Raw genomic sequence first — 18,578 nt, 5'->3', positions numbered from 1 at the left:
TTACTCTGTACTTTTGTGCAGTGGTAACTTTCAGACGAACTTGTTCCTTTTTCAGGGAACTTTGCCAAAGCAACTTAAGTTAAGTTCCAAGTTACTCTGCTTTCACTAACGTCCACATATATTCTTGCTTTCTCTAGGGTTCCTTCATGGCATTTTTTGCCATAAAACGTGATATTGAAACAATTACATTATTTTATTCAGGAAGTAAGAACCGCTGCCACTGAAATGAAGCTGAACCATTGTGCGCCCACAGGGAGTAAGATGCAAAGCGTTCGAATAGACCTCTACGAGAGAAACGTCATCATGATGTTGGTAGACAGACTGAAACCGAAACAAATCAAAAGCAGAGGGCTGGGTTCCACGAACGGGCACTTATTTGCTGCCTTGCATTGAAAGAAAAGCAGGACCGGGGGTCGTGTCCCTTTAAGAGACCTTATCGTAATCCCCTCAAGACAGTGACCTTGTTCACCTCTAGCTCGAGCTCAATTCTACCAAATTTGTGGCGCTGTCGAATAGTATGACGTCATTTGTTTACAAACAGGGAGAGGTCTATTGCTGGACATAAACGATCTAAGCGTGTTGCACTCCACTGCAGGCAACTCAAGGTCTAACACAACTGCTCACGCACGCTGCACCTGCGTAATGCTGTTTTGTGTCCGAAGTAACTTGAAAGTAACTCGTTCTTTTTTAAGTAACTCAGTAACTACGAGTTACATTTCAGGCTCAAGAACTTCGTTACTAACTTAGTTACATTTTTCACATGTCATATATATATATCACTGCGCTGCCGAAGATGGTAGCCGAGTATAACGGCTCTGTACACTCCGTTAACGGGCGAAAAGCCGAAAAATGTGAACGCCGAAAATCATGAAAGATGAAAGTCACTGAAAATGTGAAGTGAAGTCCCTTCTATGTGTTCCAGCCTCAGAACATCAGTTTCTCTCTTGTTCAGAAGGAAATGAAGCCGCTTCAACATATCGAATCGTAAGACGACTCCGCGCGAGAGCAAGTACGAAGTGGCTGGTTTCACGTCAGTTCAGGCAGGGAGGTCCCATCGACCTCCTGGATTTTTAGTATTTTTTATATTTAGCAGCTCATTGTACATGATGATCAAAAACGGCGAAATGAATTATTTCTACCGAATAGTTTTTGTGGAAAAAAATCGAGAAAATGTGGTTCTGAATTCGAGTATTTCGCTTTTGTCGTTTTTGCACGAGTATATCTCCTGAGTTTTAAAAGCTGTTGTTCTGCAGTTTTTTTACGCTTTAGCATGCCTACTGGCCAACAGGCCGAGAGCAAATTTTGGCGCGCAGGTGCAATGCTCTGTGATATAAAAAATGCTGAACATTCTCTAAAGTGCAGTTTTGTTCCAACTTCGACGCGTGATTTATCTGGCTGTAAATGTCCCTCATTACAGTATTTGATATCAGTTTATTCAGCTTTTAATGCTCTTTTATTTGATATATCTCTTGCACATGTACCTTCTATAGGTATCTACTGAGATCGACAAACGTTTAAGCATGATTCGAAAAAACAAGGAATTTGCGCGTCAGTTTCTCAAAAAGGCCCCTTTTGATTTCATTTATTTTTTGCCAGGATATGGTCCGATGTTAGATCTTTCAGCTGATATAAAAATTCTGCTTCAAAAGGTGTGCACTGGCGATTAGCACGTTAAAGCGCGGCCCTACTCTGCGCGCGTAGGTGTAGGAGTGGGGCTGGCGGTACCGCGGGGTGTCAGCGCTCTGTCGATGTCGTACAAGAAAATGAACAACTTTGTGTAATCAAAAGTGGTAATTTATATAGACGTATTTACAAGACTGCAAAATCAGAAGCAGCATTTCACAATAGCAGTGAGGAAGGAAATGATTTCACTGAGTTTCTATGAAAATGTCACTTTTCTGCATTCACTGTCCTAGGTAGGAGCTATGAATGTTTCTCGGCTTCCAGTTTCCGATGTCTTGCTTTGCCACACATGTGAACCTTGTATGCCAGGTTGATGCGGTACATTTACCCATTCCCTTTTCTTTTCCATTCAAAAAGAAATCACGTCCTCAGCGCGTAGATGCAGCAACTGGACGCGCTTTAGGTATTTTGGCAAGCATCTTATCATATCTTGTGATCTGAGGATGGCGTCTTGCTCACGTGAACGCAGGTTATGTATCGTGGCATGGTGCTTGATCATTCCACCGATCCCGTCGCACGCACTTTTGCCGTGGCCTGTTCCCGTGAACAGCCATGTCTCACTCGCAAAAGTAGACTTGGAGAGCTCATAAAGCCTATACCGATTTTTAAAATGGCTCGCCGCTCCATCTGACACATAAATCATATTAGCTGCAAGAGGAACATTCTCGTCAAGCCACTCTTCAATAGCGATCGCAGCCAACAGCGAGTGTGCTGAATCGTGACACAGGTCTTCGCTCACCACACCAAAACTAAGTTTCCGTGCCAGCTGTAACCACGCATGTGAATATGAAAATCTGTTGTTGTTGTTTTTTTTTTTCAGTGGTATGCTTGTATTTCACTAGGCAGAGCTACTGTCCAGTTTTCAGCAAAGTCAAAGTGCATTATGTGCGTCTTGGTAGGAGGATTAGTCTTTTTCTCCCGCATAGCTTTGCTCTGAACGTTTCTGACGTAATTATGGCAAATGTGAGAACCCACCCACTTCCTTCGCTCTGAGAGGAAATGTGCAGCCGGGACTCCTTTTTTGACTAGAGTTCTGGATTCCCACAAGGCAACTTTCACATCATCGTCAATGTCAATGCCGACTTTATCAAGAGATAGACCCTCTTCTCCTTTGCAACACTGACAAAGTCTAAGAAAACAAGATGCAGTATTCACTTCGCACATCATATATGACTTGATTTCCTCGGCTGTTACTGCAGAACGACCACTATTTTGTACGGTACACACACATAACTGGAAGTTTGCGCCGTAAATGCAAGAACAAACGTCCTGCCGAGTATCTATTTTCACCCGCTTTGGACGTAGGCTGTAAAATTTCGTGAGGCCTAGACTTGTACCTTGGTTTTCATCTTTGCAAAGTTGGTACGCTTCACGCACTGTTTGCGTCATGTAACGCCTGACAACTTGGACCTTTTCGTCGTTGATCACCACCGTGAGCACGTCTTTCATGTTCGGGCTTTGCACAGAGCATCTATTGTCGTCGTCTGTGTAATATTTTCAGGCAATGTCCACATCTTCCTTTCTAGCCTTTTTTCCCTCGTAGATGTCCGAAACAGCCCAGACTCCTGCCTTACCCTTCACCTTGCGCGCTTTTTCAATCATATGCTTCGTGGATTCTGGGACCAAGCGCTGAATATCTTTCTTGCTGAGGTAACTAGGAAGCAGCGTGTACAGTCGGCACCGATCTTGATACGAAGTGCATTTCTGAAGGGCTTTACGGAAGCCCTCCACCCACTGGGAGCAGACGTTGCACTCGTCCTGCTCAGATGTCTCAACGTCATAGGCTGCTTTGCTTTCTGTGACATCTCCTGTTGGATCTCCCTTTTCTTTCTTCTGACGTACGATTTTCGTAGTCGTTGCTTCGCTGCACCAAGGGTCTTCAAAGGCGTAACATCAATATTTGCGGCAACAAGACTACGGTTTACGTCATCAGTTGCATCAAGCTGGATTAGACGCGGTTGATCAACGGATGTCGCCTGACTCGCACACGACGAAGAGGAAGATTGTTGAGATAGAGCTTGAACGATGGAAGCATCATAGAACTTGAAACAGGGATGACAGAGATAGTTGTGTTCACACACCAGCGATGCTTCGTTGACAGACAGACAGAACCCTTTAAGAGCCCCGATATTAAGGTCGCTCACCTTTCTCCATTGTCGCTGGTTCAGAAAAATATTTTTATGACTCCTCTTGTAGTCAGCACAGAACACGCGTTTTGAGCTGAAAGCCCTTGGCATAACTTAAAAATATTGTAAAATGAAGTAAAGAAAGCCTCGTAGGAACTTGTGGGAGCTCCCTGAAAAAGCAGCTTCTAACTCGAAATTTATTTGTACAGTATGCACGTCACCGTGTATGCAGCTTGCGAGAGAGAAGTTTTACATTCGCTGACCATTTAGTCGTTAGAATACAGCTATCATGTACTTTTCGTTGGAGACTTAATCCTCTTGAAGTTGAAAGACACCTACACAGCAGCGTACTCCCAGGGGTGGATTCTTTGTTTAGCAGGAAGTCAAAAGCTTGCCGACGAATAGCTGAAGTAAGGAGAAAGCCAGACAGCCCTGCCCAAACGAAGGGCGCATCGACAAGAGGTCTCCATCGCACGGTACGGTCAGCCCCACTCCGACAACTACGCGCGCAGAGTAGGGCCGCGTTTTAACGCGCTCATCGCCAGTGCACACTTTTTGAAACAGAATTTTTTTATATCAGCTGAAAGATCTAACATCGGGCCATGTCCTGCACTCTTAAAAAAAGGGTGTACTTTAACTCCTTTCCTTGCCACATATATAACACCCTTTTGGAGAGTACAATTACGCTCAAAAGGGTGTCTCCTCACTCCCTCAAGGGAGTAGCATAACACCTTCTCCCTGCCGGGGAGTAATATTACTCTCCAGTAGGGAGAAAGGTGTTATGCTACTCCCTTGAGGGGGTGAGGAGACACCCTTTTGAGCGTAATTGTACTCTCGAAAAGGGTGTTATATATGTGGCAAAAAAGGAGTTAAAGTACACCCTTTTTTTAAGAGTGTGGCAAAAAATAAATGAAATCAAAAGGGGCCTTTTTAAGAAAGAGACGCGCAAAATCCTTGTTTTTTCGAAATATGCTTAAACGTTTGTCGATCTCAGTAGGTACCTGTAGGGGGTACACGCGCGAGAGATATATCAAATAAAAGAGCGTTAAAAGCTGAGTAAACTGATACCAAATACGGTAATGAGGGGCATCTACAGCCAGAGAAATCACGCGTCGAAGTTGGTACGAAACTGCGCTCTAGAGCATGTTCAGCATTTTCTATATCACAAAGCGTTGCACCTGCGCGCCAAACTTTGCGCTCGGGCTGTTGGTCAGTAGGCATGCTAAAGCGTAAAAAAACTGCAGAACAATAGCTTTTAAAACTCAGTAGATATACGCGTGCAAAAATGACAAAAGCGAAATACTCGACTTCAGGCCCACATTTTCTGGAGTTTTTTGCACAAAAACTATTCGGTAGAAATAATTCATTTTGCCGCTTTTGATCATCATGTACGACGAGCTTCTAAATATAAAAAAAAAGTATGAGAATCCAAGAGATCGATGGGACCTCCCTGCCTGAACTGACATGAAACCGGCCAGTAGGGGACTAGATGAGGCTCGCGTTAGATTGCGGCGTGTTCGCCAGATGCTACGATCGAAGGTGTACGGCCGAAGTGTTCGAGGTGTCACGAACGAGAAATACCGATCCACCCGTAGTGTACGTGAAAGATTCGACGAGAAAAGAAATAATGGGATGATTCTAAAATCAGGAATTGCAGCCCGTCCACCATCTTTCCTCGTATGATGAGGGACATATATCCGCGGTGATTAAAAGAAGAAAATTAACGGCATATTGCACTACTTGGTTCATTGGTTCGGATACGCCGAAGATCACAATTCTTGGGTGCCCGCCAGTGATGTCAGAAAGTGAATTTTACGTGTATCTGCTCTCGAACGCTAGCATGGACCTGCACCCGTCCAACACGCTGAACGCCTTCACGATCACGTTAGTAAGCCGCTACACCTGGATGATTCGTACGTTGTCGGTCTAGAGGAATTTTCCATTCCCAACAGCTTCCTGAACGTGAACCCAGCGCCGGATAACCTGACAACGCTATCAATGGAGAAGAGGCAAATAAAGCAGCTCACGCTCGAAGACACGAACACACGATTGAATAAAACCGAATATGCGATAGAGTGGACTTACGAGGAAGATCACTACGTGTTTAAGCTACCGTAGTGCGTGCGCTCGGTGAAATTAATCGACAGACCGTTGCATCTCGCTTTTGGAATCGCCGACATCGATGCAGATTACCCGGAGGGCGGTAGAGTACGCTCTGTCCCAAACGAGTTACCGCTTGTGGAGGAAAACGCCGTTATTATGAGAGTTCGCTGGGTGATAATGATCAGTAACGATCTAATTTTGGAACCTCGATCGCTAATTACCGACACATTCAACGAATTCTTCAGAGCGACAAATGATACAGAATCATGGGTGGAATACAAAGACAACACTTACTCGCTCTCTCCCCCTGCAAATTTCTTGTCAACCGAGTTTCTTGAACTCATTCAGGTGAAGCACATCCACGTTGAAAGATCCCGAAAGAGCATCACGTGTAATCCCATAGTGAAGACGTACCGCATCCACATAAACACTCGACAGATGGAAACTTGGCACATCACCACTTCCACCAAATTACTACGAAACACCCGAAGCTCTCGTGAGCGCATTCAATGAGCTACTCGAACCCGAGGCTTCCCTCGCGTACGATGCATGCGCGAGGAAGTGTTCACTGAGCTGCCAGAAAATGTGTCGGTTACATTATCCGATTACTTTGCATACGTACTGGGTTTTGGCGCGAAAACCGTATTTACCGAAAATGATACGGGCGTCGACGAAGTGACCATAGATCTTCCCGTTAACTGTATTATGATATACACAGATCCCGTCACACCCTCCGGAGTGGGAAACTGGCGTCATTCGATACTGATATCAATTCCCTTCGTTTACGATACAACGAAAGAACAACTGAGTTTCAGCTTTCTTTACGTTCAGTAATTTAAGTTGTGCAGCGCGAAATTTCCTCAATTACAGTCTCTACTGTATACGCGACAACACTGGTCGCAAGCTACCGCTACAAAATCGCGGTATATCGACGATGATGCTTCACTTTAATCATGTACACTATAGCGATACCAATCTACGGAATCTGCGTTCCGACGGTATGCAGGTCGCACCTGTACCAGAGGGGAGGCAATTTCTTTTCTCACCTCGGGCGTTTCACTATTCCACCCTTTAAACGCGTAATGCCCTACTTAAAAAAGACGGCTGTAGCCGCAGCTAAACGTGTGGCCAAAAATCTGCGGAGGGAGACTCTTTTCGAAGAGCGCTTAAAAGATCGGAGAAAGATACGGGTCAAGAAATTCTCCGAGATCTCGGAGGGGCCGGGCGAAGAAAGAGGAGAAAACCGGACGTCTTCGGCAGCATAAATCACGCCGTTTGCGCGGCAACAATTTAGATGCGAGATTAACGGACACGATTAATGTCGTACCCCCCGACACTCGTCTTTTAGATAAGTCGGAAACACAATTATTTTCCGTCCCGCGAACGCAATGGCATACACTGAAGGGGGAATACGAGGTATTCTACCCGGTTGCTGACATATCCTCCGTCATAGAGTTCCAGCGTACATAGTGACGAAAGTCCGCATCATACGTGACGATGGGACGCTACCGGAAACACACGCTGGCGATCGGACGACCTACGACAGTGGATGTGGTTTCAGTGGTGAAAGTGGTTTCTGTCGAGTACATCCTTTAGTTTCTGAGCAACTCTATCCTTCACATGGCCTACTGGCACGGTGTCGATTCGGTTTTGTGCGGTAGACACTAGAGCAACAGCATCGCACAAAGCTTGGCCGGATGCCTCTAGACGCGTAATGCTGCCGGAGATGAAAGCGTAGGTAGCCGAAATTTACGCCAGCTGAGCAGGAATCTTAGTCACCTGTAAGATATATTCGGCTCGTTTCACACTATCGGCCTCTTCGCTCGAGAACTGAGAAAAACCGTGAATAACCGTGTGGAGGTATTCGACTGGGCTCAGCCACGTGCCCGAACACGTCAAAATCGGTGTGTGTGTGGAGAGGGGAGCGAGGTGCCATGCAGTCTGTCTTTGAAGGCCTTTAACCTTGCAGGTGCTTTCAGAAACACCTACTTTACGGATGAGACCAGCTTATTCACCTCTCTGAAATTGTTCCCGGTTTTTTCTGTAACACCATGCAAAGCGTCCGCAAGGCAGGTGACGTGAATCATTCTGGGATAGAACGCGATTAGTAATGTTGCGGCGCGACGCATGTATGGTGCAGCATCGGTGTAGAGAAGCAACACTTAACTCAACTCCACATGAATACAAATCTTCCATGGAAATGTTGATAAAGTAAGCCACCGTGTCGTCATTTGTCCTATCCAGTGGCTTGTAGCATATAAAATACGGGCGGATGCTTTGACCTGGATTTAATTTTTCTGACCCATGTTGGTTAGATATCTCCCATTTGCATCCGTTGCCTCGATAAGTCTCCATAAACAATCCAGATGTAGGACTCTCGTATTTCAGAACGACTGGTACCTAGCACTCCTTCGTAGGTGGAGCCTTTTTTTTTTTTTTTCGCAGCGTCGACTAAGGCGAGATTTTCGTCCTGCAGTACTTCTCTAATGTGGTCTTGAAGACGCTGTTCTCCAGCTTCGCCCACGTTATGTTTTCTGCAACAAGTGCCGTACACAAATCGGCGTGCAGTTCACTTTTCATTTCGTCTTAAGCACAGTCCTTAAGAAAAGAAAGCTTCGGCGGGACGTCGACGGAGAGTCCTTTTTTGCAGTTGACCTTGTGCGTGGCTGTAGCAGCATATTGCTCTAGGTGAGATTTTTTTCTCGCGCAAACCCTGGGGAAAAAAAGAGAAAGTGGTGTGTTTTGCCCTGAGCATGAATTTATACTTCATTTCTAAATAGAGGATAGAGGTTAGTGCCAATGTGTGTATTGTCACAGTTTTATCTCCTCTTATGTACATGAAAGCTTCATGAACGTGATACAAATATTAAATGTGTCAAACAAAAGCTGATTGCATTATATCAGTAGATTTTATTTCCTTCCTCCATGCTATCTGTTGAGTTGCTGCGTCGAGAGCTGGCATTTAGGTTCACGTTGACAGTGTGGCAACAGGCTCTTTTATCCATACAATATACGAGCAGTGCAGATGTGAAGCTTGATGTGCTGAAACAAGAAAGAAAAAGAATAAGAGAAAAAAACTTAACCCACATATCAATGGCCAATACCATCATATTATTGATCCCTTCTTCTGTGTCCTCTGTGCACTGTAACTGGAATTGTACTAAAAGTCACAGGTGTATATATAGTTCATGAGACGCCGTTCATAGCCAGTTACTAAAATTGCATTTGAATAAAGTTAATTAGAATCACAAACAGAATTCCGGAAAGTGTTTGCAGCTGGACCAAAAACAATAATGTGCATATTGAAGGGTTCATAACGTAGTGTTTGTCTCAGCATAAAACACTACTGGAAAGGGGCTTTTTTACTGTAGTTTCACTGGCTTGTTCAGTGTGGAAGGTGGAAGCCTCAATTCTAGAACCTAAAAATAAAAATTCGCTATATAACATCATCAGGCCTTCACAGTATGTGAGCAATATATGTCACCTGTAGAGGCTGATACTCCGCATGAGCTGCTGGTTTCACAACATGAACATTCACTCTGACACAGAATTCAATTCATTCACTATACAACACAGATATTAGACTACTTTCCTAATAAATAGAAGCTTGTCACTCTCATCACCTGAAGCAGATTGCTGCTACCATTGCCATCAAGTTGCTTCTCTCCACCTGCGATAGAAATGGAGCACTTGATGTTGGACAGTATGACGCATAAATGTGTAATGCCGAATGGGGCTATTCTGTTGGAAAGCTGCCTCCATGGCTCTCTCTTGCTCACAAAAATGATGGCGAGTGCATGCTTTGGTTATACATGAGCAAAGAAGGATGGGATGAACTTTTCTTAAACTTTAATATCTTTAATTGATAAATAATAGATAATTTGATAAACTTTTGAATATCGCAACAGGAAAAGTTAGAGGGATGCCGTCAAAAAATTACGTGAGGTGCTAGTTGGGCCTAAAGGGGTCTGGTACATCATTGCCGGCCGCGGTTTATACATATTCCGATGTACATTCGGAAACAACATCTGGAAACAAATGTTTACCTGCTCATCCGGTACGTCGGTGGTGTCCATTTGTTCATGGAACAATGTGGGCACAGCATAGGGCTTTAGCCTCTTGCGTCTTGCTGACAGTCCCATGCGGGATTGCAATAGGTCCGCCCATGCGTACGCTTCGTCGGCAAAATGCGAGAGACCAACGTGCAGAACGTGCAATTCTTCTGCCACGACAAGAGGCCTGCCGGCGATTGCTGCTTCCAACTCTTGTTTGGCGTCCCTGTCCTTGGGCTCGTGAAACGTCATTTCTGGGTTCGCCCCAGTCGACTTTTGCTGTCAGGAACACCACGACGCGTTCCCGAACTCAAAGACATGTTGCAATTTCACCACGGAGCGAAATGCACAGCGCTTTCGAAGAAATAGGTTGTTTCATACACGTAGCCATTCACGACGCCATCTGCAAAGCAGACGATGTCCCCGAGAGAAAATGGGGGAACGGTGCCGGCGGCGTGCCGCCCTCGCATTGGTCCTGTTGGCTCCTACGTCAAAATGATGTCATCGGAGGTTTCGCTGATCGAAAAAGGTCGCCTATTTAAAACCCAAACATTTCTCAGCAGTGAAAATTTGTGAAATCGATTGTAGAACGAATCCAATCATTCTCATAACCATTTCCTACGCATGTCTCCGGATGCGACAGTCTCTTTAACAAAATAGTGCAACTGTCGTCAACATAGACCACCCTACCCTATCAAAACTAGCCGCAACGTCGTTTATTTTCTTAGTTACCTCCTCCAAAATATCGTATTCCGGCACAGAGTGCTGACAATTCTGCTCCAGTACTCCCACTTCCAGTTTCGATATCTTTCGTGTAATAAGCGCTCCAATACGATTATCCATTTCACACGCCCGTACACAACACACCGACTTACACCGCTCCTACCGTTGATATCCCGCAGAGGCCGCAGCAGGTAAGGCGCCGAATATGCGGTTTCTCAGGGCTCTAGCAGCAACGGAGGCGGTATTGCGTGTGTGCGCGGGGGGGGCAACAGTGGCAGTATGGGCCGTCCTAGGCAGTTTACGTATCCTGAAGAGCGTGGGGACGTCGCACAAGCAAGGGCGAAAGGCCCCAAAGCTAGAGCGAAATGGAGACAGCCGCAGGCACCGCATTCTTGACACGAGAGCACAAATACACAGATGTATGTGTATTGTCATGAAGCAGAAGAACGTGCATATGAAAAAAACAAAAAACAACCTTAACATCTCATTCGCTGCCGTTGCCACTGTAACTTACATCATGCATGCCTTTTTTTCTTCCGTCTGGGAGACGGCAATCTTACCCTACCTGCCTGACCTACCTTACCCTGCGGTTCGCAACGATTGGTGGTAACGTTGGGATCGTACAATTACGTTCTGCTAGTGAACAGCAGCAGAGCAGAATCCATTGTCCCTTGGATGCAGCTGTTGACTGTTTTGATTGCGGTGCGTTTTGCCCACGATTATATATCTGCGTCTATTCATTTCTACTGCGGAAGTACCTCAGAATATTATTCACGGTATTTCTGATATATCAGTCCTGTGTGCGGGCAACATTGCCAGTAGCATGAAGGATTAATGCAGTTGCTGCCGACATATTTACTTGGCGCGCCTAAGGAACTAGGTTAAATGGACAGAGTGCGAAAAAACAGGCGAAGGGTATTAAGGTCATTGCAGACGTTGATCTCCTGGACGACTATATTCTAGATATTCTCAGGTACAAGGTAATATTCAACCAGGGAATCAATCTCAAAATGTTTCAGACGTCCAATGTGCAAAAGAAAACGCTGATATTAATTTTCACCTCTGTGGCGGGCTATCTGAGAATCCTGTGCCGGTCCTGAGCCTGAGCTATCCTGTGCCGGTGCACACGTCACCTTCGAGTGTCAGTGTGGAGGGAGATCAGCTTAAAAACTACCGTCACATCAGCTGGTGCTACAGACGTTGACAACCGCGTTGAATTACGCAGTTGCGGCTAGTGTAGGCACGGTGGCGTTGAGAGAAGGCACAGTAACAATGTCTCAAACATGCAGCGAAAACACTACCTGAGGTTGGTTTGGCCGGTGCTGCGTACGAAGGTGCAGCCTTCGCAGCAAAATCATATCCTTCCGTTAAATGTTGGACGATGGTGTAGTTCAGGTTTGTGTCATTGCCGGATGATGTCACAAAGAAGCAGTCGTGTAACATGGAACATGACATCTTCACCTCCTCTAACGTGCTGGCGCCTGTGAGGCTTGAACCGAGAAGTGCCGGCGTCCCGATTCCAGATCCTGCAATAACCAGAAACGCTATCCCTCGTCATCGTTTGTCTCTGTATGAGGATTGTTAACTGCGCTGTTAGTGCCTACAACTTATCTTTCTTCATTATTTGTTGTACGCACACTTCACAATGAAATTCCTTTGTACCTGCCACGGTCCCATACACCTTGCCTTTCCTGCCCTACTGGGACAGCCAGGTTAGGTACGTAGACGCTGAAACAGCGTTTCGTTTCTCGCAAGGAAATACGAGTTATGGCACGGGGGCACATCTGATTTCAAGAGTAAGTGCCGCTTCTCCAATTTACACTTGTTTCCTTACTGACCACAATCTTTATGGGCTTTGTTACTGCCAAACTGAGAGAGGGACGCACCTGCCGCATTAATGTCGGTTATAAATACTGGGATGAGTTTGTAGCCTCCTAGCGTGGCCCTGACGGCTCGCTGTTTTAACGTAGGCTACTTCTATGGGTCGCTCAAATATTGCCTAAGTGTGCTCACCCAGGCGTGTATACCACAAGACCTGCCACAGGGGCGATGGAATTACACTCTTTAATTGTCATGACGTCTGCATGCGGTGTAATAAAGCTGCGCCTCTACCTCAGCCTGTATATTTATCGTTTATTATTTTAGAAACCGAGAGGTCCACAAGGGTCATCACATCCGTGTACACTGCACACACCCGTACAATGGGAAACACAATGCTAAGGCAGACTGTAGGTTAGAAAAAAATCATAGATAAGTATACATATATTGTAAGAAAGTAGCACATACAGTTAAAATGTTCAATGCAATGCAGCGCAGGAGACAGAAAGAATTGCAGAAACAAATAAAAAATCAAGAATAATAATAAATAAATAAAGAGAGCCTGCAAGAAATACAAATGCTATAATGGAATTGTATGGAAGAATTTGTGGAACAGGCACATACGAAATAATTTCCTTAGGTGACCCAAACAACTACTACTTTATTGTGAGAGATGGATGGGGAGCTTCATCATCCGAGGGCGGTACTCTACCCCTTTGCTGGTGTTAAAGGGACTATGAAACGATTTTTTTCTTCGTTTCGTTCGAAAGAAGACATTTTTCTGAGTCTAGAACCGAAATTTTACTTCCGTCGCGCTAGCGGATTTCTCGGGAGCGAATTTAAACGGAGCGGCGAAGGGAGGACAGCTGGCGCCGCGCCGTGGCGAGCTGCCGAGCGGAGACACAACGGGCAACTTGACGCGACCACGGCCGGCTCAGCAACACGTCATCGTGACGTGTTGCCGAGCCGAGGAATCCCGCCAGGAGCATGCGCCGTAGATCCCGCGTATGCGTTCATCGGGAGTGGAAATCTCCATGGAAGCAGCTTTCGCGCGATCGGCAGATTCCGGCAGTGGCGGCAGCCACAGCGCGAGCTCGCGGCATTACTTGCCATTGTGCAACACCGGTGACGTAACGGGGAACCGAAGTGCGGTCCGTACAGTTACACCATCGACAGGGAAATATGCGCGGGAGAGGAGGAACGCGGAAGAGACATTTCCAGCGCGCCCTCCTCGCAGAGTGGAGCGATTTCGGCCGGAAAAATTTGTGGCATATTAGTTTCTCTGCGGGAAGAACAGTTTCCATCGAAAAAAAGTATGGGGGTTCGGGAAATTTTATAGTCCCTTTAATGCGGGGAAGGAAATAACGAGCCGCTCCACAATAAGAAGCGAAGTCCTGTGGTATCCAGACCGGCGAAGAGAGCTTTCAGGGCAGTGTTGATGAGCTAGATGTGACTAGGGACCAACAAAACTATATGATAGAGAGGGAGCGATAGTTCAGCTCGTTAAGGGATCCGGAGAGTACGGTTCGGGAAGGTTGGTAGTATGGACAATGGAGAAGAATGTGTTCAGCCCCGCAGTGACAGCATTGGGGAGAGTCAACTTGTATCAAGCGGTATCTGCACTGCGCTTTAAAAGAGACATCGAGGTGCATTCAATGAACTTGTGTTGGCCACCGGTGATGACGACGATGTGCCCCTGCTGCAACGCGCTACTGCGCTGTCACCGTCCCAGCTTGAGGCCAGGATCATCTGCCTACTGGGAAATTCCATCATCGCCGGTCAGGACTCGTGTAGGGGAAGACCATCGTCCTCTACATTTGGTGACCCGAACGAAGAACACAATGTTCGGCGTAATTCGGTCTCTTGCCATCGGAAATTTAGCAGCGAGTACCACCATTAGGCATCATTAGGCCCACCTCTCCACCACTAAACCCAGTGCGGACAGCAGTCGATGGCGGTACGGCACAATTCGTGAGTCCCCGAGAACGTCTTTCCACCGGGGGCTCGTAATAGGAGGCCACCATCATCTCGCACTGACCCGGCACTCTTCGGCTTCATCTCCCGTACCAGTCGCGGTACGCCGTGGTATCCCACACTTCCCTAGGCCTCCACGTACATCGTGATGGTATCTACCCGCTCGGCGTCTCAAGGAGGAGTACTGTGGTGGCCACCGATGTTGACGACGATGTGCCCCTGCTGCCACGCGCTACTGCCCTGGCTCGGCAGTTCTACCGGCACCGTCCTAGCGTGAGGCCCGCTGGGAAATTTCATCATCCCCGGTTCCCCGGTCAGGACTGGTGTAGAGGAAAACCATCTTTACGAGAGGTATGTCGAGGCATGCGTAAAGCGAGCACTGGATCAGCGCTGCTTAGCATGGCTGGGGGAGAATGTTAGCAGTCCATTGGTGCGAAGCCAGGGGAGTCACGAGGCTTCGAAGTGCGGAAGGACGATCTCCTCTCATCAGCGCAATACGAGTCCGGCTCCGAGACAAGAGAGCAGCTTCTGCAACGCTGTTGGCCTGCTCATTCCACGCTCATGGCATTCTTTCCATGCTCATTCCACGAGCCAATTACTGGCCTTTCAACGGCATTATTGGCACCTCCTTGGCACTACTGATATCAAATATATATAACTGTTAACTTTCTCGACGTCCAAGTAAAGTTAACCAACGGGGTCTTGTCCACAAACCTGTTTCGTAAACCTACGGACTCTCAACAGGATCAAAAAAGACGCGGAAATAGATTTAGGGAAGTTAGAAACACCAGTTTATTACATAGGGAGACGTTAAAAAGTAAAATGGGCAAGGGGTCGACGTTTCAACAGTGGCACTGTCTTCGTCAGGACAAAAGATGCGTAGCTGGTTACATATAACTTAAATAGGTTTGGTACATGACGTCACAATCGGTACGGGCACGCCACAGGTGTTTGTCAGTGAGTTAGATTCGGGTTTATTCCAGAAGGTCAAGTCCGGGTTGTGATGTCATTCGCCATAGGTCACTGTCCGCTTTGGGAAAAATTCCCTGCAGGCTGAGCGCTGCTTAAAACTTTGCTGGAGAAAACAAAAACAAAAAAAAAAAACAGAAAGGAAACGAAAAGGAAGAAAGTGTAGCTCATCTAGGCGGCCAGATTTCTTACCGTTGAAAGTGCTCCCAGATCTTCGTTAATGGTTGATTGGAATTTGTAAATGAAATAAGATTCGTGTTGTTCCCTGCACCGGTCTGAGCTAAAATTTGACTGGAGAATAAAAAGTGACACATTAGACCTGGTTGTTTGAAATGGCGAGAGACCGGGAGGTTTGGCTTTTTCGCAGCGTCAGATCGGTGGTTGTTGATCCGAAATGATGTTTTAGTCTGACCTACGTATTGTGCTTGGCACATGCCGCACTGAATGACATAAATGACGTTAGATGAATTACAGTCAAAGCCACCATTAAGTTTGACAGAAAAATTGGAATTAGTACTTTTAAGTACTTGGGTGCTTTGCATTAATTTGCATATTTAACACGGAACAGGTTTGTGGACAAGACCCCGTTGGTTAACTTTACTTGGACATCGAGTTAGTTGTTAGTTACTTGGACCAGATAGAGTTAGTTACTTGGACATCGAGAAAGCTAACAGTTAAAGGGGAATAAGAATGGGTGAACTTGATGGTCGGACGTGCTTTGTCAATGTCGCTGATAAATGTGACTAGGTCATCTTCTGAGTGTGAAGATGTCCATGTACACACCATGAAGATGTCGTCGACGAACCGCTTGTAAAGCGTGGGCTTCTTCAGGCGCTTAGACAGAAATTTCTCCTCTAGAGCTCCCATAAAAATACTTGCATAGTTAGGTGCATTTTTGTACCCATAGCCGTGCCATGAACTTGCAGTAGTGCTTACCCTCAAATTCAAAGTTTTTTTCAGAATAAGCTTGAGAAATGTGCATAGGACACAAGGATCGTATGAGGTGTCAGAATATTTCGAAAACGCCCTTTCAGCTGCAGCAATGCCATCTTCGTGAGGGATGTTAGTATATAGAGAGGAAACGTCTTGCGTGACTAGCAAACTGGAAGAAGGAGGCTGACATTCACTTAAAACTTGAAGATAGTGATTGGCGTCCTTATTTTAGGATGGTAATTTAGGAGGTATATCTTTAAGAAGGCGGTCAACAAAGCTTGAAATGTTCTCGGTAGCTGTACCGCTGCATGAAATTATTGGGCGCCCTGGATTTCCAGGTTTATGGATTTTAGGGAGCATATAAAACCTGCCCGCTGCCGGGTCTTTGGGGAGTAGATAATAGTATACGGTGGAATCTATCTTTTTACTTGCTTTTAGAAGTTTTAGACTGCGGATAATATGTGCAGTAATTTTCTCTGTAGGGTCAGCCTCGAGGAGTTTGTAGAACGATGCGCACGATAATTGCCGGATGCTTTCGTTAATGTAATTTTATTTGTCCATTACTGCGATCGCACCACCTTTACCAGCGTTTTTAATGACTATGTCACTGCGGTCCCGAAGGTCAGAAAGGCTGCGCTGCTCAGCCGGCGTTAGATTTGCCTTAGATTTGCTGTTGTATGATTTATTGTAAGCGTTAATGATATCTTTTTGAACTGCACGGATGTACATGTCCAGAGCCTTTTCACGGTTAGCCTCTGGCGTAAAGTTGCATAGCGGTTTAAATGGGTTGGAATCTGACTTAGATTTGTCATGAAAGTATTCCTTCAGACGTAGACGACGGGCGAAATTATCTAAGTCCAGATAAAGTTGGTATTCATCTAGCTTGTTACTGAGGCAGAATGAGAGGCCACGGCTGAGTAGTGAGATTTCCGAATCGGTAAGTTCGTGGGACGATAAATTAACGACGTTATGGGACTTCTGGGGTAGCATCTCCGCAGATGAGGCTGCTGGGGTGGGACCTGTTTTTCTAGCAAGCAGATTATGATTTTGCGATGGCGTATTAGTTGTACCTGCATTACTTATATGATTACAGTCCTGAGCTGTTGATACTGTTAAAGCGTTAATACTCCAGCAACGCTTGAACCCAGTGTGTCAGCTCAGGACTGTGATCATATAAGTAATTCAGGTACAACTAATACGCCATCGCAAAATACATTAAGGGCACCAATCACTTTCTTTAAGTTTTAAGTGAATGTCAGCCTCCTTCTTCCATTACTAAGTAAGGGAAGCACAACTTGCAAGTTCATGGCACGGCCACGGGTACAAAAATGGCACCTAACTATGCAAATATTTTTATGGGAGCTCTAGGGGAATTCCTGTCGAAGCGCATGAAGAAGCCCACGCTTTACAAGCGGTTCCTCGACGACATCTTCATGGTGTGGCCACCATCAGAAGATGACCTAATCACATTTAACAGTGACTTTAACAAAGCACATCCGGCCATCAAGTTCACAGATTCTTATTCCCCTTTAACTGTTAACTTTCTCGATGTCCAAGTAAAGTTAACCAACGGGGTCTTGTCCACAAACCTGCTCCGTAAACCTACGGACTCTCAACAGTATCTAGCATTAAACAGTTGTCACCCGCTTCATACTAAACTTGCCATCCCTCACAGCCAAGCACTTCGATACAGGCGCATCTGTTCCAGTGACGATGACTCTTATTCTCCTACGCAAGCTTCATGTTCGGCTAGACACCAACCATGAGAATGCCAATTCATCTTCCGACAAATTAGTTGTCATACCGTATTATCATTCTGTCTCCCATAACATTTTATCTGTTGCGAGAGATTTTGGGTTGAAAGTGGTTTTTTCTAATGCTTTCAGGGTGAGTAGATTGACTCCATTCAATGTCGTGCCAAAAGGTTGCACTGTAAAGCATAAGTCTGCGATTGTACCATGCACATGCGCTGTTGTTTATTCTATTCCTTTAAGTTGTGGTTTTTGTTATGTTGGGCAGACTGGACCTTGTTTATGTGACCGCCTTCGAGAACACCAGCTAAATTTAAAAAAGAGCCATATCTCTAGCTAGCTAGTTGAACATCTTCGGCGATGCAGAAACTGTGAGCCCATCTTCAGCGAAACTGTGGTTGTGTCTAAGGAAAGGGATAAGTGGAAAATACTTTTTTTTTGGGGGG

The 18,578-nt window shown here is 45.8% G+C and overlaps 1 protein-coding gene across 1 annotated transcript in view; it reads right to left on the bottom strand.

The window, feature by feature from the left end:
* The window catches only part of LOC135385990 (phospholipid-transporting ATPase ABCA1-like), a 246,497-nt gene that overhangs the window by 201,520 nt on the left and 26,399 nt on the right, over positions 1-18,578 (bottom strand). The window contains exon 3 of the mRNA XM_064615667.1: positions 11,989-12,213. Coding sequence (XP_064471737.1) covers positions 11,989-12,213 — 225 coding nt within the window. The remainder of the gene's footprint in view (positions 1-11,988; positions 12,214-18,578) is intronic.

This window comes from Ornithodoros turicata, chromosome 1, assembly GCF_037126465.1.
Source record: "Ornithodoros turicata isolate Travis chromosome 1, ASM3712646v1, whole genome shotgun sequence".
Classification (NCBI taxonomy): domain Eukaryota; kingdom Metazoa; phylum Arthropoda; class Arachnida; order Ixodida; family Argasidae; genus Ornithodoros; species Ornithodoros turicata.
Note: the sequence above shows the minus strand (reverse complement) of the source record. Positions and strands in the feature narration are given on the sequence as shown.